This window comes from Saimiri boliviensis, chromosome 20, assembly GCF_048565385.1.
Source record: "Saimiri boliviensis isolate mSaiBol1 chromosome 20, mSaiBol1.pri, whole genome shotgun sequence".
Lineage (NCBI taxonomy): Eukaryota > Metazoa > Chordata > Mammalia > Primates > Cebidae > Saimiri > Saimiri boliviensis.
In genome coordinates this window covers 30,649,418-30,676,824 of record NC_133468.1, presented here as the reverse complement: position 1 = coordinate 30,676,824, position 27,407 = coordinate 30,649,418, and the positions used below count along the sequence as shown (strand labels likewise).

Here is a 27,407-nt window from a genome sequence, read left to right as displayed (position 1 = left end):
TGGTAACAATGCCACTGCACTCCAGCCTGGGTGACAGAGCAAGACCCTGTCTCAAAACAACTCTTTATATATATATATATATATATATATATATATATATATATATATATACACATATACACATACATACATACACACACACACACACACACACCTTAGGACCAATGGTCTCCATGATCACATGCCCACAGCTACACATCTGGCTGCAATGTGAATGATCTGGGGTGACTGTTAATGTAATTAATAACCAGCCCCTGCAAATGAGGATAGCCACTACCAAGCTTCTCAGTGATGCTCATGGCCCCCCAGTGAGGGCATTCGTTGTAACCTTGGTAAATAGAATGCTCTCCAGACCCTCCTGAGGAACATAACTGAAGGTGCGTTGTTTGGTCTTATCTAGTTCCATCCTAGTTTGTGCATGTATGAATCTTTGGATCCCTTTGTTAAGTCCACATGGTTTTGTCATCTCTACTTCATTTAATGTGAGTCACTGACTCTTCTAAGATTTCAAGAATCACTCCAAGGCCAGAAGCCGTAGCTCACGCCTGTAATCCCAACACTTTGGGAGACCGAGGCTGGAGGATCACTTGAGCCCAGGAGTTTAAAGCCATTTTGGGCAGCATAGGGAGATAACCATCTCTCCAAAAATGTGGGGTTTTTTTGTTTTGTTTTGTTTTTAAAACTAGGCTGAGGCGGGTGGATCACGAGGTCACGAGATCGAGACCATCCTGGTCAACATGGTGAAACCCCGTCCCTACTAAAAATACAAAAAATTAGCTGGACATGGTGGCGCGTGCCTGTAATCCCAGCTACTCAGGAGGCTGAGGTGGGTAGATCACTTAAGCCTGGGAGGTCGAGGCTGCAGTCAACATTTTTTTTTTTTCTGAGACGGAGTTTTGCTCGTTACCCAGGCTGGAGTGCAATGGCGCAATCTCGGCTCACCGCAACGTCCACCTCCTGGGTTCAGGCAATTCTCCTGCCTCAGCCTCCCGAGTAGCTGGGATTACAGGCACGCACCACCATGCCCAGCTAATTTTTTTGTATTTTTAGAAGAGACGGGGTTTTACCATGTTGACCAGGATGGTCTTGATCTCTTGACCTCATGATCCACCCGCCTCGGCCTCCCAAAGTGCTGGGATTACAGGCTTGAGTCACCGCGCCTGGCCTTGCAGTCAACCCTTGATTGCACCACTGCACTCCAGCCTGGGCAGCAGAACAAGACCCTGTCTATAAAAAATTTAAAAAGCTACCAAGAAGGTCCTCTGACACACACCTGGCATTAAATTGCTTATTTGCCCTGTTACTTCTCTTCAAGGAGTCAGTGACTTTCAGCAGGAGCCACCCAATTCCATAATCTGATTTTCCTGTTTGTCCCAAACCTCTGCAAGTCAATACATCCCTTTCCACCTGTATCCCATCCCAGTTCCCCACAAGCAAATGACTTAGTGACTGGACAGGTACTACATGCCAGGGAGAATTAAGTGATGGGGGTCCTCACTCCCTCTTGGTGAGTGACCAACTCTACAATCCTCTCTCAAAGCAGCTTCCTAGGACCACTTGTGGCAACAAATGTCTTAGATCAGGTTCTCTAAAGTAGAGCCTGAGACAGGGATTCAGAGCCACGTGATTGACAGCGTATTTATTCGGAAATGCCACTGAGGGAAGGAATGAAGCAGGATAAAGAAGGGAGAGAGCTGAGCATGGATGTAGGCTTAGATAAAGTCTAGCTTGGCCTGATCCATGGGTGCCAGAGCAGTCATAGCACCCTGGAGTTTTCCATGCTTTAGTCAAATGAACTAGGCATTGGGGTGTGGAGAGAGGTGACTCTTGGGTGAGATGGCTCCCACCACCCGAGGGTGATTCTTCAGTTTCTGGAGAAGCATAGCTGTGAGCACTTGTGGCCCAAACCCAGAGCAGCTGGGGATGGGGTCCCAGCTTGACAGAGGGGTCTGGACAGGGCACCATAGTGTATGACACATATGGTCAACAAATGTTTACTGGGCATTTATTGTAAGCCAGGCAAGTCAGCAGAAGCAGGGCCTCAGCAGCGTCCAACAGCACTCACTCCCTCTCCCTAGCAAATGGGCTCAGGGGAGCTTTCTCATGCATGTCATTCTCTTTCTCACTCAAAAATCCCACCCAGACCTTCCTGCAAGGCAGGGCTACGGGGACCTCACGCCTGCATGTTCATGACTGATTACTTTCAATCCTAACTGCAATGCAAATTGAAACTCATACTATATCACCACTCTACAGGAGAGGCCTATTTCTGGGGTACCTAGCAGTCAGCACACATACTGCTGGGGCCAGGACTCTATTTTTTTTTTTTTTTTTTTAACAGAGTCTTGCTCTATTGCCCAGGCTGGAATGCAATGGTGTGATCTCAGCTCACCACACCCTCCATCACCTGGGTTCAAGCAATTCTCTTCCCTCAGCCTCCCAAGTAGCTAGGATTACAGGTGCATGCCACCACGCCCAGCTAATTTTTATTTTTTTATTTTTTAGTAAAGATGGGGATTTACCGTGTTTGCCAGGCAAGTCTTGAACTCCTGACCTCGTGATCCGCCCGCCTCAGCTTTCCAAAGTGCTGGGATTACAGGCATGAGCCATGGTCCCTGGCCAGGACCAGAACTCTTAATTCACTTTGGTCCAATTCCTTCTATGGGTGTAGTTGCCCTGTGGGTGATATAAGATAAAATAGTCCACAGTTTTGACTGTCTTCTCTGTTCCCCTAAGGTCCCTCTCCCTTCGCCTTAAGATGTGACTGACCAGCAGAGTTTCTTCTGAACTGACAAGTTGAACTCTTCCTTCTACTGGCTAAACCTTGATGCCAGTAGAATCAAACCAAAAACAAGGTAGAGTGTTTCAGAGAAGTTATAGATCAAATAAGGCAGCAGAAACACATACCATCCAGCCCCTGAACCCCAATTTTGCCAAGATAGAGATACTTTAAATCTGTCTTTTCCAAGGGGCTAATGCTCAAAGTGGGAATAGTGACTGGGATATTCTAGTGGTTGGAATAACAATTTCTAGAAAAGGTTCAGTGATGAGGTACCAAAACAGACATCATGCTGAAGAATTCTTTCACTGTGTGCTTCCCTGAATAGATAGGCCATCAAACAAAGCAGAAGCTACAAATGAAGCTTATTTCTACTGAACTCATGAGGATGTCCCTAGTGTCAGTTTTGAGTTCAAGTGAAGACTGAATGTAATCCAAAGTCTTTCCTTCCTCGACCATGTCCATGGATTCTCTTCTTGTCTAGATTCCCAAGTATGAAGATGCTAACTAAGCATTTCTCAGTCGGGAACGTGAACAGATATCTATTATTGTGGGGTCTCCAATGTTCCTAAAGGCTGAGTTCTAACTAAAGGGTTTCAATCTGTATGTTTGATGGTTACACTGGAAAAATGCTTGAAGTTGTTACTTTGTTCATTATAGAGTATGGTTTCCCTCCAGGAAGGCTTCTCTAAAACTGAGTAAAAGCTATTCTACAACAGAGACCCCTGTACACTTAAGGTATTTAAGGGATCTGTCCTCTCATGGCTTCTCAGATGTTTAAAGAGACTACAACTCCAGCTGAAATTCATTCCACATTCTTTACATTGAAAAGGTTTCTCACCAGTATGGATTCTCTGATGTTGATTAAGATGTGATTTCAGAGTGAAGCCTCTGCCACATTCATTACATTGATGGGACTTTGTGCTGGAGTAGATTTTTTGATGTTGTTTGGTGTGGGAACACTGGCCAACATTTTCTCTACATATATCACATTTATAGGGCTTCTCTGCAGTATGAGTTCTATAATGTTGAATGAGGTCTGAACTGTAACCAAAGGCTTTTCCGCAGATATCACACTTATAAGGCTGCTCTTGTAACTCAATCTTCTTGTCTTCAATCATTGTCAAGTTCCAACTATATGCTTCCTCACAGATGCCACTTTTTTCATTTTTCTGACCCATGTGGAGCACCTGATGTTCAATCAGGCTAACATATTGAAAAAAGATTTCTCCACATTCACGACACTGATGGGATTTCTCTCGGGAATGGAGTCGCAGATGTCCAGCCAGGTGGGAACGCCTTCCAAAGCCTTTCCCACATTCATTACACTTGAAGGGTCTCTCCCCACTGTGCACGCTCTGATGCTGAACAAGGTGGGACCTCACTCTGAAGGCTTTCCCACACAAAGGACAGGTGTAGGGCTTCTCACCTGTGTGGACGCGCTGATGCTGAGTTAGGTGCACACGTTGGTTGTAGCTTTTCCCACATTCCTCACACCTGAATGGTTTCTCCCCAGTGTGTATTCTTTGATGTTGAATAAGATGTGCGCTCTGAATGAAGCTTTTCCCACACTCGTTACATTTATGTGGTCTCTCTCCAGTGGAGGATTTCTTGTGGGCATATGAGACTGCACTGCAGTTCGTCCTCTTTGAAGAGGGTTGTCCTAGTATCTCTTTCATGGGAATTCCCTGCTTTCTATCCAGCTTGCCTTGGAGCTCACAGCCTTCCCCAAAATCTTGACCTTGAAAAATGTTTCTTTGGGTTTTTCCTGACAGATCCATGTCTGCTTCTGAAAATTCTGAAATTTTCTTCTTAACACTTAATTTTGCATTCTTACTTCTTTTGTCACTGCCTAAAAAAAAAATAAATAAATAAAGAGCAAATGCAAGTGTCATAGTTCTTTTTGGGTTCTTTTTTGACATTGAGTCTTGCACTGTTGCCCAGGCTGGAGTGCAGTGGCACAATCTCGGCTCACTGCAATCTCTGCCTCTTGAGTTCAAGCAATTCTCCTGCCTCAGCCCCCCTAGCAGCTGGGACTAGAGGTATGCATAACCACATCCAGCTAATTTGTGTATGTTTGGCAGAGATGGGGTTTCACCATATTGGCCAGGCTAATCTCTAACTCCTGACCTTGGGTGATATGGCTGCCCTGGCCTCCCAAAGTGCTGGGATTACAGGTAGAAGCCACTGTGCCTGGCCCATTAGTTCTTTTATAGAGGAAAAATAAATTCAGAAAAAGTGATCATCAGATGAAACTATGATGTAACAGGAGTAACAGAGGTGGATGCGTGTGTGTACTTGATGCCAACAGGATGTAAACAACAAACTTTTGGAAATTTCCAATGAAAAGAGCAAGACACATCTACAGGATGGCAAAATATATCTGCAAACTATGCATCAGACAAAGGACTAATATCCAGAATCTACAAGTAACTCAAACAAATCAACAAGAAAAAACAAATCCCATCAAAAAGTAGACAAATGAGATGAAGAAACATTTCTCAAAAGAATATATACAAATGACCAACAAACATATGGAAAAAAATGTTCAACATCACTAACCATCAGGGAGGTGCAAATTAAAGCCACTATGAGATACTGCCTTACTCCTGGAAGAATGGCCATTATTAAGAAATCAAAAAACAATAGATGTTGGCATGGATGTGGTGAAAAGGGAATGCTTACACACTGCTGGTGGGAAGGAAATTAGTACAACTTCAATGGATAGCAGTATGGAGATTTTAAGAACCTGAAGTAGATCTGCCATTTGATCCAGTAATTCCACCACTGAGTATATCTACACAAAGGAAAAGAAGTCAATATACCAAAAAGACTGCACACATACGTCTTTTGCAGCACAATTCACAACTGCAAAAATATGGAATCAATCTAAATGCCCATTGGCCAATCAGTTGATAAAGAAAATGTAGCAGGCTGGGTGTGGTGACTCACACCTGTAATCCCAGCACTTTGGGAGGCCAAGGCAGGTGGATCGCCTGAGGTCAGGAGTTTGAGACCAGCCTGACCAACATGGTGAAAACTTGTCTCTGCTAAAAATAAAAAATTAGACAGGCATGGTGGTAGGCACCTGTAGTCCCAGCTACTTGAGAGGGTGAGGCAAGAGAATCACTTGAAGTCAGGAGGTAGGGGTTACAGTTAGCCGAGATCATACCACTGCACTCTAGCCAGGGCAACAGAGCAAGATCTTGTCTCAAAAAAAAAGAAGAAAGAAGAAAGAAGAAGGAAGAAGAAGAAGAAGAGAAGAAGAGAAGAAGGAGAAGGAGGAGGAGGAGGAGGAGGAGGAGGAAGAAGTGGTATATATGACACGGAATACTACTCAGCCACAAAAACAATTAAATAATGTCTTCTGTTGCAACTTGGATGAAGCTGGAAGCCATTATTCTAAGTGAAGTAACTCAGAAACAGAAAACCAAATACTGCATGTTCTCACTTATAAATGGGAGCTAAGCTATGGGTACACAAAGGCATAGAGTGGTATAATGGACAATAGACTCAGAAAGGGAGATGGAAGGAGGGGGGTGATGAACAAAAAAACTATATATTGAGTACAACGTACACTACTTGGGTGATGAGTGCAGTAAAATCTCAGACTTCACCACTATATAATTCATCCATGTAACCAAAAGCACTTGTACCGCAAAAGCTATTGAAATTTTAAAAATAACATTTTTTAAAAAAAGGACAAGGCAAAAAAGAGGCTTACGGGTTGGGTACAGTGGCTGATACCTGTAATCCTAGCACTTTGGGAGGCCAAGGTGGACAGATCATGAGGTCAGATCAAGACCATGGTGAAATCCTGGCCAACATGGTGAAATCCCGACTCTACTAAAATACAAAAAATTAGCTGCATGTAGTGGCATAAGCATGTAGTCCTAGCTACTTGGGAGGCTGAAGCAGGAGAATTGCTTGAATCCGTCCAGGAGGCAGAGGTTGCAGTGAGCCAAGATCGCGCCACTGCACACCCAGCCTGGCGGGTGACAGAATAAGACTCTATCTCAAAAAAAAAAGAAAGGGGGAGAGGAGGCTTACCTAGATGGGTGGTGAGAATGATTGAGGTTAAGCAATAATAGAGGTTAAGTTTAACATTTTTATTACGTAGGAAGGAAACAAAGGAATTCTGAAAAGGAAGGGAATATAGGAAATGTGCGGGGGAGGCTCATGATTACACCAACGTGAGTTAGGCCAACAGAACGAAGCAGAACAAATACACAACAGGGCTGGGTGTGGTTGCTCACCCCTGTAATCCCAGCACTTCAGGAGGCTGAGGTGGGCGGATCACCTGAGGTCCGGAGTTCAAGACCGGCCTGGCCAACACAGTAAAAACCTGTCTCTACTAAAAATACAAAAATATTAGCTGGGCATGGTGTCAGGCGCCTGTAATCCCAGCTACTTGGGAGGCTAAGGTAGAAGAATCACCTGAACCCAGGAAGTAGAGGCTGCAGTGAGCTGAGATTGGTGCCACTGCACTCCAGCCTACTTGACAGAATGAGACTCCATCTCAAAACAAAAACAAAAACAAAAACAAAAACAAAAAAACTGGATGGTAAGAACTGACAAAAATTGAAAGAATGGGAGCAAAGAATGATGAAGAGGGTATGGAGTCAGGGGATGTCTGACTAGGAACCAGGAAAAAAGGCAAAATGAGCCGACAAAAAGCACTGTCAAGAGGGTGGGTGATACGGCAATCACTGCCCTCTTCACCCTTAGCCAAGACTCTAGCCTCAGTTTTCCTCCCTCCAGACATCACGCTTCTCCTTCAGGACTGCTCATCACCTTTAATATCTGCTACCCACAACAGACCATGAGTTCCATGAGGGCATGGACTGTATCTCTGTTCTGTTCACTACAGATCCTGTGCAACTAGCAAAAGAGACTCTCAATAATATGGCTGGATGTGCAAAACAAGTATTCCCCCTTTAATCCAGAAAAATGAGGAAGGGCTGGGCATGATGGCTCATGCATGCAACCCTAGCACTTGGGGAGGCCCAAGCAAGAGGATCGCTTAAGCACAGACGTTCAAGATCAGCCTAGACAACATAGCCAGACCCCATCTCTACAAAAAATACAAAAATTAGCTGGCTGTGGTGGTGCGCGCTTGTAGGCCCAGCTATACAGGAAGCTGAGATGGGAGGATTAGTTCAGCCCAGGAAATGGAGGCTACAGCGAGCTGAGATCCCATTACTTCACTTCAGTCTTTGTGACAGAGACCCTGTCTCAAAACAACCCCAAAAAACAAAACAAAACAAAAAAACAGAAAATGGGGGAGGCAGTTGAGTATTCACTGGGAAACTAACTATAGAAACAATTGCAGGGAAGGTATAAAAGATAACCATTTTAAAGCAATTGCTTTTCAAGTCCAAAGCACTACTGGTGGATTTCCCAAATGAGGCAGTCATCAAGTAGAATGGGAAAACACTAGCTGAGAGGATAGCTCAGCTCAACCCAGAACATTAAAGATACTTTAGTGATTTCTATGCCATGATGGAAGATTCAGCGTGGCTGTAAATAATCAAAGCAGATTTTTTTTTTTTTTTTTTTTGAGGCAGAGTTTCACTCTTGTTACCCAGGCTGGAGTGCAATGGCACGATCTCGGCTCACCGCAACCTCCGCCTCCTGGGTTCAGGCAATTCTTCTGCCTCAGCCTCCTGAGTAGCTGGGATTACAGGCACACGCCACCATGCTCAGCTAATTTTTTGTATTTTTAGTAGAGACGGGGTTTCACCATGTTGACCAGGATGGTCTCGATCTCTTGACCTCGTGATCCACCCGCCTCGGCCTCCCAAAGTGCTGGGATTACAGGCTTGAGCCACCGCACCCGGCCCCAAAGCAGATTTTTTAAAAAAGCACCAGGTGCGGTGGCTCACACCTGTAATCCTAGCACTTTGGGAGGCTGAGGCAGGCAGATTACAAGGTCAGAAGATCGAGACCATCCTGGCTAACATGGTGAAACCCCGTCTCTAATAAAAATACAAAAAAAATTAGCCAGGCATGGTGGCAGGCACCTATAGTCCCAGCTACTCAGGAGGCTGAGGCAGGAGAATCACCTCAACCTGGGAGGCGGAGGTTACAGTCAGCCAAGATCATGCCACTGTGCTCCAGCCTGGGAGACAGAGACTCCAATAAAAAAAAAAAAAAAAGGCCAGGCGCGGTGGCCCACGCCTGTAATCCAAGCACTTTGGAGGCCAAGGTGGGTGGATAACCTGAGGTCAGGAGTTCAAGACCAGCCTGACCAACATGGTGAAACCCCGTCTTTAAAAAATAAAAATAAAAATAGAATAAAATAAAAAAATGGGCCCGGCACAGTGGCTCATACCTGTAATCCCAGCACTTTGGGAGGCCAAGGTAGGCGAAACACAAGGTCAGGAGTTCATAGACCAGTGTGGCTAAGATGGTGAAGCCCTGTCTCTACTAAAAATACAAAAATTAGCCAGGCATGGTGGTGGGCACCTGTAATCCTGGCTACTCAGGAGGCAGAGGTTGCGGTGAACTGAGATCACGCCACTGCCCTCCAGCCTGGGCAACAGAGCGAGACTCCACCTCAAAAAATAAGTGAGAAAGAACCAAATCATCTATAGCCTTTGCCTCGTCCTACCCCTCCCAGTACCATCTGTCCTGTTGTGCTTTCCTAATAAAACCTTTTGTTTTTTGCCTCAATTTGTTCCCCAGATATAAACTCCTCACACATACATCTCTGGGATTTCTCCCTGAAGTGGCGTTTCAGGTGTTCAATCAGATGCGAATGGCGACCGAAGTTCTTCCCGCACTCGTTGCAGCCATAGGGCCTCTCTCCACTGTGGACACTGTGGTGCTGAACCAGGTGGGAACTCACCCGGAAAGCCTTTCCGCACACCTGACATTTGTAGGGTTTCTCCCCTGTGTGGACACGCTGGTGCTGGGTGAGGTGCACACGCTGATTGTAGCTCTTTCCACATTCTCCACACTTAAACGGTTTTTCTCCAGTGTGGATGCGCCGATGCTGAATAAAGTTTGAGGCTTGGAGGAAGAATTTGCCACAATCACTGCATCTGTGGCCTCTCTCACCATGTGTGCTTTGCTTAGGGCTGACATCTGTGACTGCACCCAGATCCTTTTGGCAAGGATTCTGCCTCGATTTCCCCATGGTGGGGTTGACCTGCCACCTTTGTACCAGGCCCTTAAGGTCACTGACTTGTGCCAAGTCTGGACCCTGGGGAACGCTCCTTTCCATGTGTTCCGGGGCCACCCAGTGTGATTCGGTGTCATCAGAAACCTGCTTCACCATGAGCTCCATATTGTCCCTGGACTCATAATCTGAAATAACAGAGGGAGAATTTAAAAAATGAGCTCTTCCCTGAATTTGAAGAAATAAAATAAGAAGATAATGAAGTGAAACTGACACGTGCTAGGGACGCATGATTTTGTAAAGTTACCTTTACAGTACTGGGATAGGATGAAAAATATTCAAGCAGAAAAGCAAGGGAGGTTAGGGAAATAAGAGCTCGCAAAAAAGGTTCACATGAAGGAGACTGGAAAGAAGTCATTCCACCGAGTGAAGCGGGTCTCCTTTTGGTATGGCACTTACAAATACCTGTATCACATTCAGTGTTCTGTGTGTGTGTTTGTGAGAGTGAGTGAGTGAGAGAGAGAGAGAGAGAGAGAGAGTCTCACTCTGTCACCCAGGCTGGAGTGCAATGCAGAAATCATGACTCACTGCAGAAATCATGACTCACTGCATCCTCAACCTCTTGTGCCCAAGCGATTCTCCCACCTCAGCCTCCCAAGTAGCTACGACTACAGCTAATTTTTGTATTTTTTATAGAGATGAGGGTCTCACTATGTTGCCCATGATGGTCTCAAACTCCAGAGCTCAAGTGATCCTCCCACCTCAGCCTCCCAAAGTGCTTGGATTACAGACATGAGCCAATGCAATCGGGTGACATGCTTAATAAGATCTGATATCAGGTTATACAGCTAACCCCATCTTCACCTTCCTCTTCTTCTGAATTCATAGCCTAGAGAAGAAAGGTAATCTTTCTAGGTTTCTCAATGGCCAAAGGATTTGGTATGAATTAATCTAAAGGAAAATAGACATTCTTTCTATATCCAGAGAAGATCCTACTACTTCCAAGAGCTAGATTAATGTTCAGCAGTCACTGAGAAACATGGATGTTTAAGTGGCTATGATTAGTTCCCTTGTGTAACTGTATCAGCAAGATACTTTACTCAAAACACTGATGTTTAATATGGTTTGCAGAGACAAATCTTCAGTAGTTAACAAAAAATAGAGTATTGGCCAGGGAGGTAGCTCATGCATGTAATCCCAGCAGTTTGGGAAGCCAAGGTGGGCAGTTCACTTGAGGCCAGGAGTTCAAGACCAGCCTCGCCAACACAGCAAAACCCTACCTCTACTAAAAATACAAAAACTGGTATTCTAGTTTTTGTGCTAAAAAAAAAAAAAAAAAAGAAAGAAAAAAGTACAAAAATTATCAACTAGGTGAGGCGGCTCACACCTGTAATCCCAGTACTGTGGGAGGCCAAGGCTGGCAGATCACTTGAGCCGGGGAGTTTGAAACTAGCCTGGCCAACATGATGAAAACCTGTCTCTACTAAAAATACAAAAAAAGTTAGTCGGGAGTTGTGGCACATGCCTGTAATCCCAGCTACTCAGGAGGCTGAGGCAGGAAAATCACCTGAACCCAGGAGGTAGAGGTTACAGTGAGCCGAGATTGTGCCACTGCACTCAAATCTGGGCGACAGAGAGAGACTCTATCTCAAAACAACAACAGACAAACAAACAAACAGGGAGTAACATGGTCTATTAATAATTTCCTAAGATGTTTTTGTGAGAAGAGTTTTCAGTATTACATAATAATATTAATAGCTAAACATTTGCCTAGTGCTATGAGTCAAGCAATACACTAAGTACTTTACAATTTTATGGCATATTTAATCCTTACAATGACCCTTTAAGGGAGCTACCATTATCCTTTTTTGATATAGCCAGAAGTTGTAATTCCTAAACCATGAAGACAATCTTAATGTAATTCGCCATATAGCTCCTTTTACTTACTTTCCTAAAAAGGCACTTAAATAGTAAAAAGCAGCATATAAAAAAAAAGACCTATCACGAAACTAGACTTGCTATGTTTTTTCTTCCCTCATTTAACTATGCAGCTAATCCCAACTACCACAGTATTTTTTCCTCTCTCTCTTTTATTCAAATCTACTGTTCTCACACATTTATTCTTTGTTTTTTGGTTTGTTTTTTTTTTTGAGACTGGGTCTTACTCTGTCACCCAGGCTGCAGCATAATAGCACAATCATAGCTCACTGCTACCTCTAACTCCCTGGCTGAAGCAATCCCCAACCTCAGCCTCCCAAGTAGCCAGGACTACAGGCGCATACCACCGTGCCTGGCTAATTTTTGTATATTTTGTAGTGACAGAGTTTGTCTATGTTGCCCAAGCTGGTCTCGAACTCCTGGCCTCAAGTGATCCTCCCTCCTTGGCTTCCCAAAGTGCTGAGAATACAGGAATGAGTTCCTGCGCTGAGCCTGACAGCCTACTCATTTCATTCTCCCCTTGTCTTTCAATGGAGAGATGTCTCCTGAGCCAAGGTCAGTCCTTCCTCCTTCCTGTACCCTGGATCTCACCATACCTTCCTGCTTTCAGGGATTTCCCCACATTAGCCATCTGCTCCTTTTTCCATCTTTTTTTTTTTAGATAGGGTCTCACATTGTTGCCCAGGCTGGAGTGCAGTGACGTGATCTTGACTCACTGCAACCTCCGCCTCCTGGATTCAAGCAATTCTCCTGCTTCAGCTGCTAAGTAGTTGGGAGTACACACCATGCCTGGATAATTTTTGTATTTTTAGTAGAAATAGGGTTTTGCCATGTTGGCCAGCCTGGTCTTGAACTCCTGGCCTCAAGTGATCTGTCCACCTCAGCCTCCCAAAGGGCTAGGATTACAGGCATGAGATATCATGCCCAGCCTATTATCTGCTTCTTTTTTTTTTCCTCCTCCTTGCCTTCATATGCTACTCTACTAGCTCTTCTCCAGTAGCATTTAAATACGCAGAAAATTTCTCCTATTTAAAAAAACATATGGGCCGGGCATGGTGGCTCATGCCTGTAATCTAAGCAGTTGGGAAGATTAAGACGGTTGGATCACCTGACATCAGGAGTTTGAGACCATAGGTCCCTGGCCTATGAGGTGAAACCTCATGTTGACTAAAAATACAAAAATTAGGCCAAGTATCATGGCTCACGCCTGTAATCCCAGCACTTTGGGAGGCCAAGGTGGGTGGATCACCTGAGGTTAGGAATTCAAGACCAGCCACACCAACATGGAGAAACCCCATCTCTACTAAAAATACAAAACTAGCTGGGCACAGTAGCACATGCCTATCCCAGCTACTAGGGAGGCTGAGGCAGGAGAATCACTTGAACCCAGGAGGTTGAGGTAAGCTGAGATCTTGCCATTGCACTCCAGCCTGGGCAACAAGAAGGAAACTACGTCTCAAAAAAAAAACAAAAAAACAAAAAACAAAAATTAGCCGGACTTGTTGGGGGGCACCTGTAATCCCAGCTACTTGGGAGGCTGAGGCATGAGAATAGCTTGAACCTGGGAAGCAGATGCTGCAGTGAGCCGAGATCGCACCACTGCACTCCAGCCTGGGCAACAGAGCAAGACTCCATCTAAAAAAAAAAAAAAAACACAAAAAAAGGAACCAAAAAACAATCCATCTACCCAACCCATTATTCTTTCAGTGACCAGGCCTTTCTTCCCCTTTAGAGACAAAGTCCTTACATTCACCAGAGGAATTACATTTCAAATTCCCCTCCTTTGCAATCTTCAAAGAAACTGTCTCTTGTTCCCCAACACTCCGCCACTCCACAGAAACTGCTGCCTCCAAGACTCATTTATTTATGTTGTAAAAATCTCACTTCCAGATCTGATGGGTACTTTATTTAATTCTGACCTTCGGTGATGCTGTTATTAACAGAAATCTGCAGACGTGAAAATAATCTAACATGGCCTTCCGAGAGAACTGAAGGAGGCAGAAACCACAGGGCATATTCTTAATGTAGAAGAGTGTACTGATGGGATAAATACAGATGATGTAATGAAGAGACAGAGAATGAGAAAAACATTGAAAGTACACATTTCAAACTGCTTAGAAAATGCTATAGAAAAGAACTATGCCAAGAATCTCAAACTCCGAAATCCATTAGGTACCTGTAAGGTAACTCAAAAAGACAAAGCAAGAGTAGCAGGCTCAAATTAAACAAACAAGCTGTTGGAAATTAATTTAAAAAGAAGAGAGTTTTTAAAATTTGCATTAAATGTAACATTTATACTATATGAATAATTCACTGAGATAAAAGGCTCCATGAAAAATCAATAATTATTGATCTGATCAATAATTTTAAAGTACAAATTTGATTTTTTTCCACAAAAATAAAAAAATCAAAATAAAAAGACTACCACTAAGATCCCAATAGATTAATGAACAGAGGCATGCACAAATAAATTTTAAAAAGGAAATAAATATCAATAGTAACTAGAAATGAAAAATTTAAAAGAGCAGGAGTCAGCTCTATAGCTGTTAAATAAAAGCCTGTGAGTGAACCAAAACGCTTAAACAATGTAAACTAACATAATGCTTTTCAAAAGAAGTTTTGCATTGTGTACGTTTGCAATATGAATACTTCCAGTATGACTGATAAAGTGTTTCTTCTAAAAGAATTTACTAAAAACAGGCTAATAGCTACAATCTCCAAAATGTTTACAGGAGTCCTGAGAAATTTATAACTGCTCCAGGGAGCACAATGAAATACTAGCTTCCAGGATTATAACTTAGTTAGAAATAGGGCCACAAAATTCAAGAAGCAAAAAGACATGTGAAATGTAGGTGCCAAGGCGGACCTCATAAAATAGGTATTGGTGACTTAAGAATGGTAAGGAAGGCCCCTCAAGTAGCTGGGATTACAGGTGCCCCAAAACACCCAGGTGATTTCTGTATTTTTAGTAGAGACAGCTAGGCTGGTTTTGAACTCCAGACCTCAAGTGATCCACCCACCTCAGCCTCCCAAAATGCTGGGATTACAGGCATGAGCTGCCACGCCTGGCAAAATTACCCCATTTATTAAACAGTATAGTAACTACCAAAAATTTGTTAAAGTCCAAAGGCCTCAAGTGATTCTCCCACCTCAGCCTCAAGTGCAGGGATTACAGGTGTGAGCTACCTCACCTGGCAAAATTATCCAATCCATTAAATAGTATAGTAACTACCAAAAATTTATTAAAGTGCAAACCTGTTAGTTTTAAGCTCACTCTTTTTATTTTTTAAAAAGAGACAGGATCTTGCTATGTTGCCTAGGCTGGTCTTAAACTCCTGGGTTCAAACAATCCTCCTACCTCAGCCTCCCAAAGTGCTAGGATTACAGGCATCAGCCACCTCACCCGGCCAACCCTTCTTGTAAAGCAGTAAAAAGTCAGCATTTGCTGCATTGCAAAAACAACCCCCAAGTACTATCAGTGTTTAATCATACTCTCATTAATATGAAAATAATGAGAATAAGCCAAATAAAGAAAAAAAGTGAAGGCTGATTTTTTCTTTTATATAAATAAAGCAAAGTCATAGCACATAAAACATAAATGCTTTCATAGGATGTGCCAGAAATACTCTTTACAAGATAACAAAATAAAGATGTCCTAATCCATGCAGATGAAATAATTCTTACCCATGGAAGAAATACTCCCATAGTTCTCCTTCCTGTCATCCCTATAAAGGGACTTCTGGGACTGGTCCAAATGTCCCCATTCCTCCAGGATGAAGGATACAGCCACATCAGCGACCTCTTCAATTTTCACCAACTTCTGAAACAGGAGATCTCTACTAAATTCCCATTCCCTATGTCCAAATTCGGAGTGAGGGGAAGAACTGGGCTCATGAAGAAAAGAAATGGGGAGGAACTGTGCCTCAAAGAGGGCAGGAAGGGACTGGGCAGAAAGGAAAAAGGCCAAAAGAATGAAGGCACCAACCCAAGATGGGCCTGGTCACTGGTTTAAGAAACAGAACTCCTGGTGAAGGTTCAGGATGGGTCCTCTCTGAGGGCAAAGGGGTGCCAGCTCACCTGGGACCCAGTTGAAACAACTGAAGTTGTCAGCTCCTGGCTGTCCTTCAGGGGAAGGGAAGAAACTTGGAGAACAGGAAGGGCTGAGGGAGGAGAAAAAGAGGTTTAAGTGAGAATGTCTTTGTGCCTGGTTCTCATTGCCATCACATTCCTCTTCTGCTCCGGAATCTGTAACAGCCCCTACTGCATCAAGGCCAAATTCTTCTGCCTAGCTGTCAAGACCCTCTAATTTATGGATCCTCTCATACTCTGTTACGCCTCCTTTTCTCCAGACTTTCTACTTTGGTCAGGCTAATCCCTGCTTGCCATTCCCCTATAAAGGATGCATTCTATGGCCAGGCATGTTGGCTCACAACTGTTAATACCAACACTTTGGGAGGTGGAGGCAGGCAGATTACTTGAGGCCAGGAGATCAAGACCAGCCTGCCCAACATGGTGAAACCCCATCTTCACAAAAAATGCAAAATTTAGCCAGGCATGGTGGCAGGGGCCTGTAGACCCAGCTACTCAGGGGGCTGAGGGAGGAGAATTGCTTGAACCTTGGAGGCAGAAGTTGCAGTGAGCCGAGATCACACCACTGCACCCCAGCCTGGGCGACGAAGTAAGACTCTGTCTCAAAAAAAAAAAAAAAAAGTTGGGGGGGGATGCATTCTGCTTTGCCAAGATCAAATGTTATTACCACAAAGAACCACCAAAGTCCCACATCTTCCATGAAACGGAAGCATTCCTAACAGCACAGGGATGCTCGAGCTTTAATGTACAAATAAATCACTTACATCACCCAGGGGATCTTGGTACTTGCAGATTCTGACTCAAAAGGCCTGGGGTGAGGCCTGATAAGTTTGCGAATCTTTATTTTTTTATTTTATTTTTATTTTGAGACAGAGTCTTGCTCTGCTGCCCAGGCTGGAGTGCACTGGCACTATCTTGGCTCACTGCAACCTCTGCCTCCAGGTTCAAGCAATTCTCCTACCTAAGCCTCCTGAATAGCTGGGATTACACCACCATACCCTGCTAATTGCAGTTTTAGTATAGACAGGGTTTCACCATGTTAGCCAGACTGTTCTCAAACCTCGGTGATCCACCTGCCTCAGCCTCCCAAAATGCTGGGATTACAGGCATGAGCCACCGCACCAGACCCTAGTTTGCATTTCTTTTTTTTTTTTTTTTTTTTTTTTTTTTTTTTTTGAGACAGAGTTTCGCTCTTGTTACCCAGGCTGGAGTGCAATGGCTCGATCTCGGCTCACCGCAACCTCTGCCCCCTGGGTTCAGGCAATTCTCCTGCCTCAGCCTCCTGAGTAACTGGGATTACAGGCACGCGCCACCATGCCCAGCTAATTTTTTGCACCTTTAGTAGAGACGGGGCTTCACCATGTTGACCAGGATGGTCTCAATCTCTTGACCTCGTGATCCACCCGCCTCAGCCTCCCAAAGTGCTGGGATTACAGGCTTGAGCCACCGCGCCCGGCTCCTAGTTTGCATTTCTAATAAGCTCCCAGGTGATGCTGGTGCTACTGCTCCCTGGACCACTCTTGGATTACCACGGCCTCAGAAACCCCTTCCAAAATTTCCATGGTTACTTTCTATTCAGTCAGGAAGTATGTGTTAAATCTAGTCGCTATCTAAACAGACAGAACAATTCTTAACTTGGGAAATTACTGTCTATGCAAGCTTGTCCAACTTGAGGCCCAGGACAGCTTTGAATGCGGCCCAATACAAATCTGTAAACTAACTTTTTTTTTTGTTTTTTTTTTGTGTGAGACAAGGTCTCACTCTGTCGCCCAGGCTGGAGTGCAATAGTTCGATCTCAGCTCACTACAATCTCCACCTCCCAGGTTCAAGTGATTCTCCTGCCTCAGCCTCCAAAGTAGCTAGGATTACAGGCACCCACCACGACACCCAGCTAATTCTGTTTTGTTTTGTGTTTTTAAGATGGAGTCTTATTCTGTCTCCTAGGCTGGTGTACAGTGGTGCAATCTTGGCTCACTGCAACCTCCACCTCCTGGTTCAAGCCATTCTCTGGCCTCAGTCTCCTGGGTAACTGGGACTACAGAGGAGCACCACCTCGCCCAGCTAATTTTTTTTTTTTTTTTTTTTTTTTTTTTAGATAAAGTCATGCTCTTTCTCCCAGGCTGGAGTGCAGTGGTGCAATCTTGGCCCAGTACAACCTCCACCTCCCAGGTTTAAGCAATTCTCCTGCCTCCACCTCCCAAGTAGCTGGGATTACAGGCACGTGCCACCATGCCTGGCTAATTTTTGGATTTTTAGTAGAGATAGGTTTTCACCACGTCGGCCAGGCTGGTCTTGAACTCCCAGCCTTAACTGATCCACCTCGTTCGGCTTCCCAAAGTCCTAGGATTACACGCGTGAGCCACCATGCCCAGGGCACAAATCTGTAAACTTTCTTAAAACATTATGAGACTTTTTTTGCAATTTTTTAAAGCTCATTAGCTATGGTTAGCATTAGTGTATTTTATGTGTGGCCCAAGACAATTCTTCCAAGGTGCCCAGGGAAGCCAAAAGATTGGACACTGCTGGCCTAATGGGAAAGGCAGACAGGTAAGCCTTATAGCACAGCATGGAGAGTGCCACGATGAAAAGTTCACCCGGCCAGGCGCAGTGGCTCATACCTGTAATCCCAGCACTTTGAGAGGCTGAGGTGAGTGGATCACGAGGTCAAGAGATCGAGACCATCCTGGACAACATGGTGAAACCCTGTCTCTACTAAAAATACAAAAATTAGCTGGGCATGGTGGCGCACCTATAGTCCCAGCTACTCAGGAGGCTGAGGCAGGAGAATTGCTTGAACCTGGGAGGTGGGGGTTGCAGTGTGCTGAGATCACCCCACTGACTCCAGCCTGGCAATGGAGCGAGACTCTGTCTCAAAAAAAAAAAAAAAAAAAAACCAGTTTACCCAAGTTTCCATGGGACCACAGAGGCAGGAGCACTTACAGAGCAGAGGGGGGAGGCCAGAGCAGCAGCAAAGCCTTTCCCCAGAAAGTGACTCTGGGCAGTAGGAATGGAGATAAGGGAGATGGGGTGCTTTCCCTACAGCAGGAATAGCACGCACAACATCTGGACAGTCTCATCTCGGAAGCTAGGGACCATCTGACCCCATGAGGTCACCTCTGCTTGCTTTTTGTCTAAGATCCATGGCACGTCTGGATCTCACCGTCCATGTGTGTGCCCTGACTTGCACAGACCTGCCTGGGATTAAGCTGTGACTTGACAGTTGAGATCCTGTTAGGATTTAGATCTGGAGTCCTGGAGATCTCGGGGCATCTGTGGCTTGCTGATTTCCAATGACTAAGAAATAAGGAGCAATCACACAAAAAGGACAGGACAATGGTTAGAGATGAAAGTGAAAGCAGAGAAAGGAGTTGAAACCGGGAGTGGCTAAAGACTGAAAACAGACATGGATGAAAACGGTAAATAAGGTCTATGTCTGAAAAGGAAAAAAAAAAATTAAAGAGAACAAGAAAAAGAAAAATACAGGTCCGGGTGTGTAAAAAATAAATAAATAAATAAAAAAGAGAACAAGAAAAAGGTCTATGTCTGAATGAATACTAATTTTGCTAAAATAAACTGGCTAGGATCTGGTGAACAGGGCAGAGAGGATGAGAAGCATCTAGAAACAGAGGACAAATGAAGCCTTGTGGAGAGAAACCCTCAAAAGTAGACAGAACCCAGATGACTCAAGGAGGGAGCGGCCTGTGCCTGAAAGAAGCTGGTGCTAAAGCAAAGACGAGGTGTGGCCAAGTGTAGTTGAGCATGCCTGTAATCCCAGCTACTCGGGAGGCTGAGGTAGGAGAATTGCTTGAACCTGGCAGGCAGAGGTTGTAGTGAGCCAAGATCACACCATTGCACTCGAGCCTGGGCAACAGAGTGAGACCCTGTCTCAAAAATAAAGCAAAGACAACATGGCTCAGAAGAGGGAAGGAGGACAGATTTAGCCAGGCTGCTTGGGTTCAAATCCCAGCTCTGTTATTCCATAGCTTTGTGACTTTGGACAAATCAACTTAACCTCTTGATGCCTCAGCTTAATTTCTTTTTTTTTTGAGACAGAGTCCTCGCTCTGTCACCCACACTGGAGTGCAGTAGCACAATCTCCACTCATTGCAACCTCCATCTCCTGCCTCAGTCTCCCGAAGAGCTAGGACTACAGGTACCCACCACCACACCCAGCTAATTTTTTTCTATTTTTAGTAGAGACGAGGTTTCACCATGTTGGCCAGGCTGGTCTCAAACTCTTGACCTCAGGTGATCTACCCACCTTGGCTTCCCAAAGTTCTGGGACTATAGGCATGAGCCACTGTACCTGGCCCTGAGCTTAATTTCTTTTTTTTTTTTTTTTTTTTGAGACAGAGTTTCGCTCTTGTGACCCAGGCTGGAGTGCAATGGTGCGATCTCGGCTCACCGCAACCTCTGCCTCCTGGGTTCAGGCAATTCTCCAGCCTCAGGCTCCTGAGTAGCTGGGATTACAGGCACACACCACCATGCCCAGCTAATTTTTTGTATTTTTAGTAGAGACGGGGTTTCACCATGTTGACCAGGATGGTCTCGCTCTCTTGACCTCGTGATCCACCCGCCTCGGCCTCCCAAAGTGCTGGGATTACGGGCGTGAGCCACCACGCCTGGCCAAGCTTAATTTCTTATGGAAGAATAACAGAAACAACTATTCCACTGAGTTACTGTAAGGATTACCTGTTGGTATACCCAGGTGTGTTGTACACAATCCTAGTTGTTTCCGTTTCTTTTCTCAGCAGTTTTAAATTTAATTTTTAATTTTTTTTTTTCAATAGAGACAGGATCTTGCTCTGTTACCAAGGCTGGACTGCAGTGGCACAATCACAGCTCACTGCAGCCTTGAACTCCTGGGCTCAAGCAATCTCCTACCTCAACCTCTGCTATAGGTGGGACCACAGGCATACACCACCATGCCTGGCTAATTTTTGTGTTTTTTTGTTTGTTTTTGGAGATGGAGTTTCGCTGTTGTGGCCCAGGCTGGAGTGCTGTGGTGGGATCTCAGCTCACTACAACCTCCGCCTCCCAGGTTCAAGTGATTCTCCTGCCTCAGCCTCCCGAGTAGCTGGGATTACAAGCATCCGCCGCCATGCCTGGCTAACTGTATTTTTAGTAGAGACGGGGTTTTGCCATGTTGGTCAGGCTAGCCTCAAACTCCTGACCTCAGGTGATCTGCCCACCTCAGCCTCCCAAAGTCCTGGGATTACAGGCATGAGCCACTGCACCTGGCCAATTTTTGTATTTTTTATAGAGGCGAGTTTTTGCCATGTTGCCCAGGCTGGTCTCAAAACTCCTGGGATCTAGAGATCCACCTGCCTTGGCCTCCCAAAGTGCCAGGATTATAGGCATAAAGCTACTTTTTTTCCTGCCAAAAAGATCACTAACACATGTGTTTAGCTTTCACTGAACACAGTTGAGAATTCTGAATTTTTCATTTGCTGCCCCTATTGACAAAGAGAGGAAAATTTGCAGAGGATGACTATTATCAGGCAATTCAGGAGATGACAAAGAAACACAGCAGCCCTCTCTAATGAGAACGATGAAATTGAAAGTATAGAGATTCTAGAATAAATTTCAAATGATAACATCCTTTATAAATTTTCTTAAACTCAAGAATCAGTGATGAACAGTATATTTCTAATTTCAAAAAGGAAAATGGCATTCTTATGAGTCATTCAACAAGGACTTCATCACACAGTATTTTACAGTAAGATCCTGGACCATTGCATTTTGTTAGAAAGACTAAATTTGCTAAAAGCATTGTGTGACCATATTCATCTTTTTTTTTTTTTTTTTTTTTTTTTTTTGAGTTAAGGTCTCACTCTGTCACCCAAGCTGGAGTGCAGTGGCACAATCTCAGCTCACTGCAACCTCCACTTCCTGGGTTCAAGCGATTCTCATGGCTAAGCCTCCCAAGTAACTAGGATTACAGGCATGTGCCATCACACCCAGCTAATTTTTGTATTTTTAGTAGAGACAGCGTTTCACCCTATGGCTAGGCTGGTCTCAAACTCATGACCTCAAGTGATCAACCCACCCTGCCCTTCCAAAATGCTGGTATTACAGGCATGAGCCACTGCACCTGGCCTCTTTCATCTTTTATGATGTTCATACATAAAAATGTACTTGACATATTAAAGTTTCTAAAAAGCTGTTTTTCACTATCCTTTGATTCATCTATAAATTATTCATAAAATGACTCTTAAAATAGAAAAAAATGAGAAAGATCTACTGGCCTCACAGGGTCAATAGTGAGATCTATTTTTCCTGGTATACAGAGGGTTAAATGAGTTCATTCAAGGGAAAATGCTTAGAACAGTTCCAGCACAGAGTACTTGCTATGGAAGCCATATTGCTGCTGTTGCTGCTGTTATTTTTATCACAGTGAAAGGAAAGCTGGAAATGATTAGGGCAGGGATACATGTCAAGGGAAAGACCTGACCAACAAAGAGAGCCTAGAAGTCTGGAATTAAACCGAGAAAACACAGTCCCTTATCCACAATGCTGAAATCCGAAAGCTTAAATACCAAAGGTGTTTTTTTTTTTCTTTTCATTAAACTTGGGCATTGAAGTAATTTGACAGCAAAATTTGACCTGATGTGAAGGTATTTAAAGTCTATTTAATCAACTTACTATAAAAAATGCACACATTTCACTGCAGAAATCTTAGGGTGTGTGATTATGGGATTGCCAGTATGATGTGTGATACATTGACCTTGTTGCTAGTGTGATATATGGTATATAAATTCATATGAATCATATGAATCAAAAAATAAAAACTAAAATAAATAAATCATATTACCTCATTAAATCTGCAAAATGCTGAATTCTAAAACATGTCTGATACCAAGGGTTTCTGATTAGGGACTGTGGATTTGTCAACACATGTCATAATATAATATACAGCTGTTCCTTTTTTCTAACTTGATGTGTATCTAAGCCTGGTTCATAAAACTGAGGAAGGAACAGAGGAGAAAATAAATGTTTTAAAAGTCACTGTGAAAAGCTACTTCAAATTAGATTTCATTGTGAGTAAATGAGGAGCCAGAAATGAATGCAACTGGGAACTGGGGAGGTTTTTGTTTGTTTGTTTGTTTTAACATAAGCATTAAAACAAGAAAATCTATGAGGAAGGCTGAGCATGGTGGCTCACACCTCTAATGCCAGCACTTTGGCTGAGGTGGGCGGATCACTTGAGGCCAGGAGTTCAAGATCATCCTGGCTAACACGGTGAAACCCATTCTCTTTTTTTTTTTTTTTTTTCCCCAACAGTTCTCTAAGTCTTAACTCAGGTGAAACCCATTCTCTACTAAAAACACAAAAATTAGCCAGGTAAGGTGGCAGGTACCTGTAGTCCCAGCTACTCAGGAGGCTGAGGTGGGAGAGGTAGGAGAATTGCTTGAATCCAGGAGGCAGAGGCTGCAGTGAGCCAAGATTAGACCACTGCCCTCCATCCTGGGCAACAAAGTGAGACTCTATCTCAAAAATAAAAGAAAGGGCAGGTACAGTGGCTCCAGTCAAAATCCTGGCACTTTGGGAGGCACTTTTGTAATCCCAGCACTTTGAGACGCTAACGCAGGTGGATCACAAGGTCAGGAGTTCAAGACCAGCCTGACCAACATGGTGAAACCCCATCTCTACTAGAAATACAAAAATTAAGTGAGGCTCGGTGGCTCACACCTATAATCCCAACACTTTACGAGGCTGAGGTGGATGGATCACAAGGTCAGGAGTTCAAGACCAGCCTGGCCAAAATGGTGAAACCCCATCTCTACTAAAAATACAAAGCAATTAGCCAGGCATGGTGGTAGGTGCCTGTAATCCCAGGTAATCAGGAAGCTGAGGCAGAGAATTGCTTGAACCTGGGAGGCAGAGGTCACAGTGAGCCGAGACCACACCACTGTACTCCAGCCTGGTCAACAGAGTGAGACTCTGTCTCAAAAAACAAACAAACAAAAAAAACCTAGCGAGGAGTGGTTGCGCACGCCTGTAATCCCACCTACTCAAGAGGCTGAGGCAAGAGAATCACTTGAACCTGGGAGACGGAAGTTGCAGTGAGCCAAGATCATGCCCCTACACTCTAGGCTGGGCAACACATCAAAAAAAAAATTAAATAAATAAATAAAAATCCATGAGGGAGAAGCAAAAATCTGTGATACTTCTGTAAAAGACTGTGGATCTTTTGACAGTCCCTGTACCCGGAGCTGTCATCATTTGCATTGTAGCTTTTCAATGAATCTGTGGTGTAATTCCTAGCCATCCTAGGAATGGCTGTCATTGAACACCAGGAACTCAACTCCAGGTCCCCGGCCTTTCCCTACTTCTAGACCCTGCAGGCTGTAGAGAGGCTGCTCAGCCTAGAGTCTCTAGCAGATGGTGCCTGCCACATAGCCAAGCACCCACTCTGGAGCCATATCTGTTCCACTGAGTCGCTTAACCTCACCATTTTCCTCCAGGAGATGAGGCTTCTGTGGCGCTTGCTCAGGCTGGGTGTCCACAGTCAGGGGCTGGTGACTAAAGGACTCTTGCACTGCTCCAGGTGGTACCATCTTCTGAGGAAGCACATCAGGGCAGGCAACAATCTAACAACCACAACCACAACCGATCAGCACAGTTACAGAGAGAGCCATGAAAGAAACCAATAGAGTCACAGTGGACTTTCATTCATCCCTTTGCCAAATATTTAATGCACATCTACAATGACCCAGGCACCGATTACGCAGTTATTTAATAAACATCGTTTACTTCTAGTTGGAGAAGACGTTCATCAAACACATCAAAACACAAATAAATACATAATTACAAACTGGGCTATATGTCGGAATGGAAAAGAAACTGATTGCATGAGACAGAACAGAGGAAACCTGTTTTAGACTGGGAGGCCAGGGAAGGCTTTCCTGAGGAAGTGTCCTTAAGTAAACACTGAAAGGGTGAGAAGAAGCCAGCCAGAAACAACACAGAAGTGACTCAAGCAGAGAGAACATTCAAAAACTCTCCCAGGGCCAGCTGGGGGTGGCTCATGCCTGTAATCTCAACACTTTGGGAGGCTGAAGCGAGAGGATCGCTTGAGCCCACGAGTCCAAGACAAGCCTGAGCAACACAATGAGACCCCGTTTCTACAAAAAATTAAAAATTAGCCAGGTATGGTGGCATGCCCCTGTGGTCCTGGCTACTCAGGAGGCTGAAGTGGGAAGAGGCTCAAGTGAACCCAGGAGGTCAAGGCTGCAGTGAGCTATGACCACACCACTGCACTCTAGCCTGGGCAACAGGGCAAGACCCTGCCCAAAGAAAGAAAAGAAAGAAAAGGTCTGGCCAGGCACAGTGGCTCACGCCTGTAATCCAAGCACTTGGGAGGCCAAGGTGGGTGGATCACCTGAGGTCGGGAGTTCAAGACCAGCCTGACCAACATGGTGAAACCCCAACTTAAAAAAAGAAAAAAAGCTGGGCACGGTGGCTCAAGCCTGTAATCCCAGCACTTTGGGAGGCCGAGGCAGGTGGATCACGAGGTCAAGAGATCGAGACCATCCTGGTCAACATGGTGAAACCCCGCCTCTACTAAAAATACAAAAAAAATTAGCCGGGCATGGTGGCACACACCTGTAGTCCCAGCTACTTGGGAGGCTGAGGCAGGAGAATTGCTTGAACCCAGGAGGCGGAGGTTGCGGTGAGCCAAGATTGTGCCACTGCACTCCAGCCTGGGTAACAAGAGCGAAACTCCATCTCAAAAAAAAAAAAAGAAAAAGAAAAAGAAAAAAAATTAAAAAAAAAAAAAGAAAAGGGCCAATGTGGTGGCTCATGCTTGTAATCCCAGCACTTTGGAAGGCTGAAGAGGGTGGATCACGAGGTCAGGAGTTCAAGACCAGCCTGACCAAGATGGTCAAAACACCATCTCTACAAAAAATACAAAAATTAGCTGGGTGTGGTGGCGGGCCCTTAATCCCAGCTACCTGGGAGGCTGAGGCAGGAGAATCACTTGAATCCAGGCAGCAGAGATTGCACTGAGTGGAGATTGCACCACTGCACTCGTCAAAAAAAAACAAAAAAAAAAAAAGAAAGAAAAAGAAGAAAGAAAAGAAAAGAAAGAAAGAAAACAAAATTCTCAGGCAGAAAGAGGATGTCTGGTATAGTCAGGAAGCCATAAGAAGGCCAGTGTGTGAAGAGGAATGGGTGGTGAGAAGGGAGATTGGAATGGTCATCACAGCACTCAGGAAGTTACACTGGACAGACCAACACCGAGACTGAAGCAAGTTCATGCCCTGAGTGTTACAGTCTTCCACCTTTCCGTTATTGGTTCTTGCTCAGCCCTAGGAACACACAATTACTCTGCCATAACCACTCTCTAGAACCTGCCTATTCTGGCAGGAACTAGCTCACTACTAACATATTGGAATGTAGTTCCTATCCTCTCTTCTCCCTCCCTTAGGTTTCAAAGCACTTTTTTTTTTTTTTTTTTTTTTTTTAAATCCTCCTGCTACTGGCAAAATGTGGTGAAGGAGTTCCATTAAGAGATGGCTGCAGGCTGGGCATGGTGGCTCATGCCTGTAATCCCAACACTTTGGGAGGCAGAAGCGGGAGGATGACTTGAGCTGAGGAGTTCAAGACCAGCCTGGGCAACATGGTGAGACCACACCTCTACTAAAAATACAAAAATTAGCCAAGCCTGGTGGTGTACATCTATAGTCCCAGCTACTAAGGAGGCTGGGGTGGGAGGATCACTTGAGCCTGGGAGGCAGAAGTTGCAGTGAGCTGAGATTGCACCATTGCACTCCAGCCTGGATGACAGGGCAAGATTCTGTCTCAGGTAAATACATAAATAAATAAAAATAAAAAATAAACAAACTCCATTAACCATAAAATAAAATACTTAACTGATTGCATAAAAATTTTAAACACTGGCTGGACATAGTGGTTCACAACTATAATCCCAGAACTTTGGGAGGCCAACACAGGAGGATCCCTTGAGCCGGGGAGTTCCAGACCAACCCAGGCAACTTGGCAAAGCCTCATCTACAAAAAAAAATTGGGGGGCCGGGTGTGGTGGCTCATGCCTGTAATCCTAACACTTTGGGAGGCCAAGGCAGATGGATCACAAGGTCAGTAGTTCAAGACCAGCCTGGCCAATATGACAAAGCCCCATCTCTACTAAAAATATAAAAAGTAGCTGGGCGTGGTGGCAGGTGTCTGTAGTCTCAGCTACTCAGGAGGCTGAGGCAGGAGAATCACTTGAACCCAGAAGGCAGAGGTTGCAGTGAGCTGAGATTGCACCACTGCACTCCAGCCTGGGTGACAGAGCAAGACTCAGTCTCAAAAAAAAAAAAAAAAAAAAAAATTAATTAGATGTATGTGGTGGCAAGTGTCTATAGTCCTAGCTACTCAAGAGGATCACTTGAGGCCAGGAGTTCAAGGCTTCAGTGAGCTATGATTGTGCCACTGCACTCCAGCCTTGCCAACGGCCAGCCTGGACAA

The 27,407-nt window shown here is 44.5% G+C and overlaps 1 protein-coding gene across 9 annotated transcripts in view; it reads right to left on the bottom strand.

The window, feature by feature from the left end:
* ZKSCAN5 (zinc finger with KRAB and SCAN domains 5) overlaps window positions 1-27,407 on the bottom strand; it is a 48,650-nt gene that overhangs the window by 15,614 nt on the left and 5,629 nt on the right. For 5 of the 9 annotated variants that reach the window (XM_074390434.1, XM_010344760.2, XM_074390429.1 and 2 more), the window contains 5 exons: window positions 24,385-24,523; window positions 15,918-16,000; window positions 15,525-15,660; window positions 9,488-10,090; window positions 1,613-4,631 (listed from right to left, as the gene is read on the bottom strand). In XM_074390434.1, coding sequence (XP_074246535.1) covers window positions 3,490-4,631; window positions 9,488-10,090; window positions 15,525-15,660; window positions 15,918-16,000; window positions 24,385-24,490 — 2,070 coding nt within the window. In that variant the 5' untranslated portion in view covers window positions 24,491-24,523 and the 3' untranslated portion in view covers window positions 1,613-3,489. Of the gene's footprint in view, window positions 1-1,612; window positions 4,632-9,487; window positions 10,091-15,524; window positions 15,661-15,917; window positions 16,001-24,384; window positions 24,524-27,407 lie in introns of those variants that run through there. The other 4 variants (XM_074390430.1, XR_012515296.1, XM_010344761.2 and 1 more) reach the window with 4 other exon arrangements.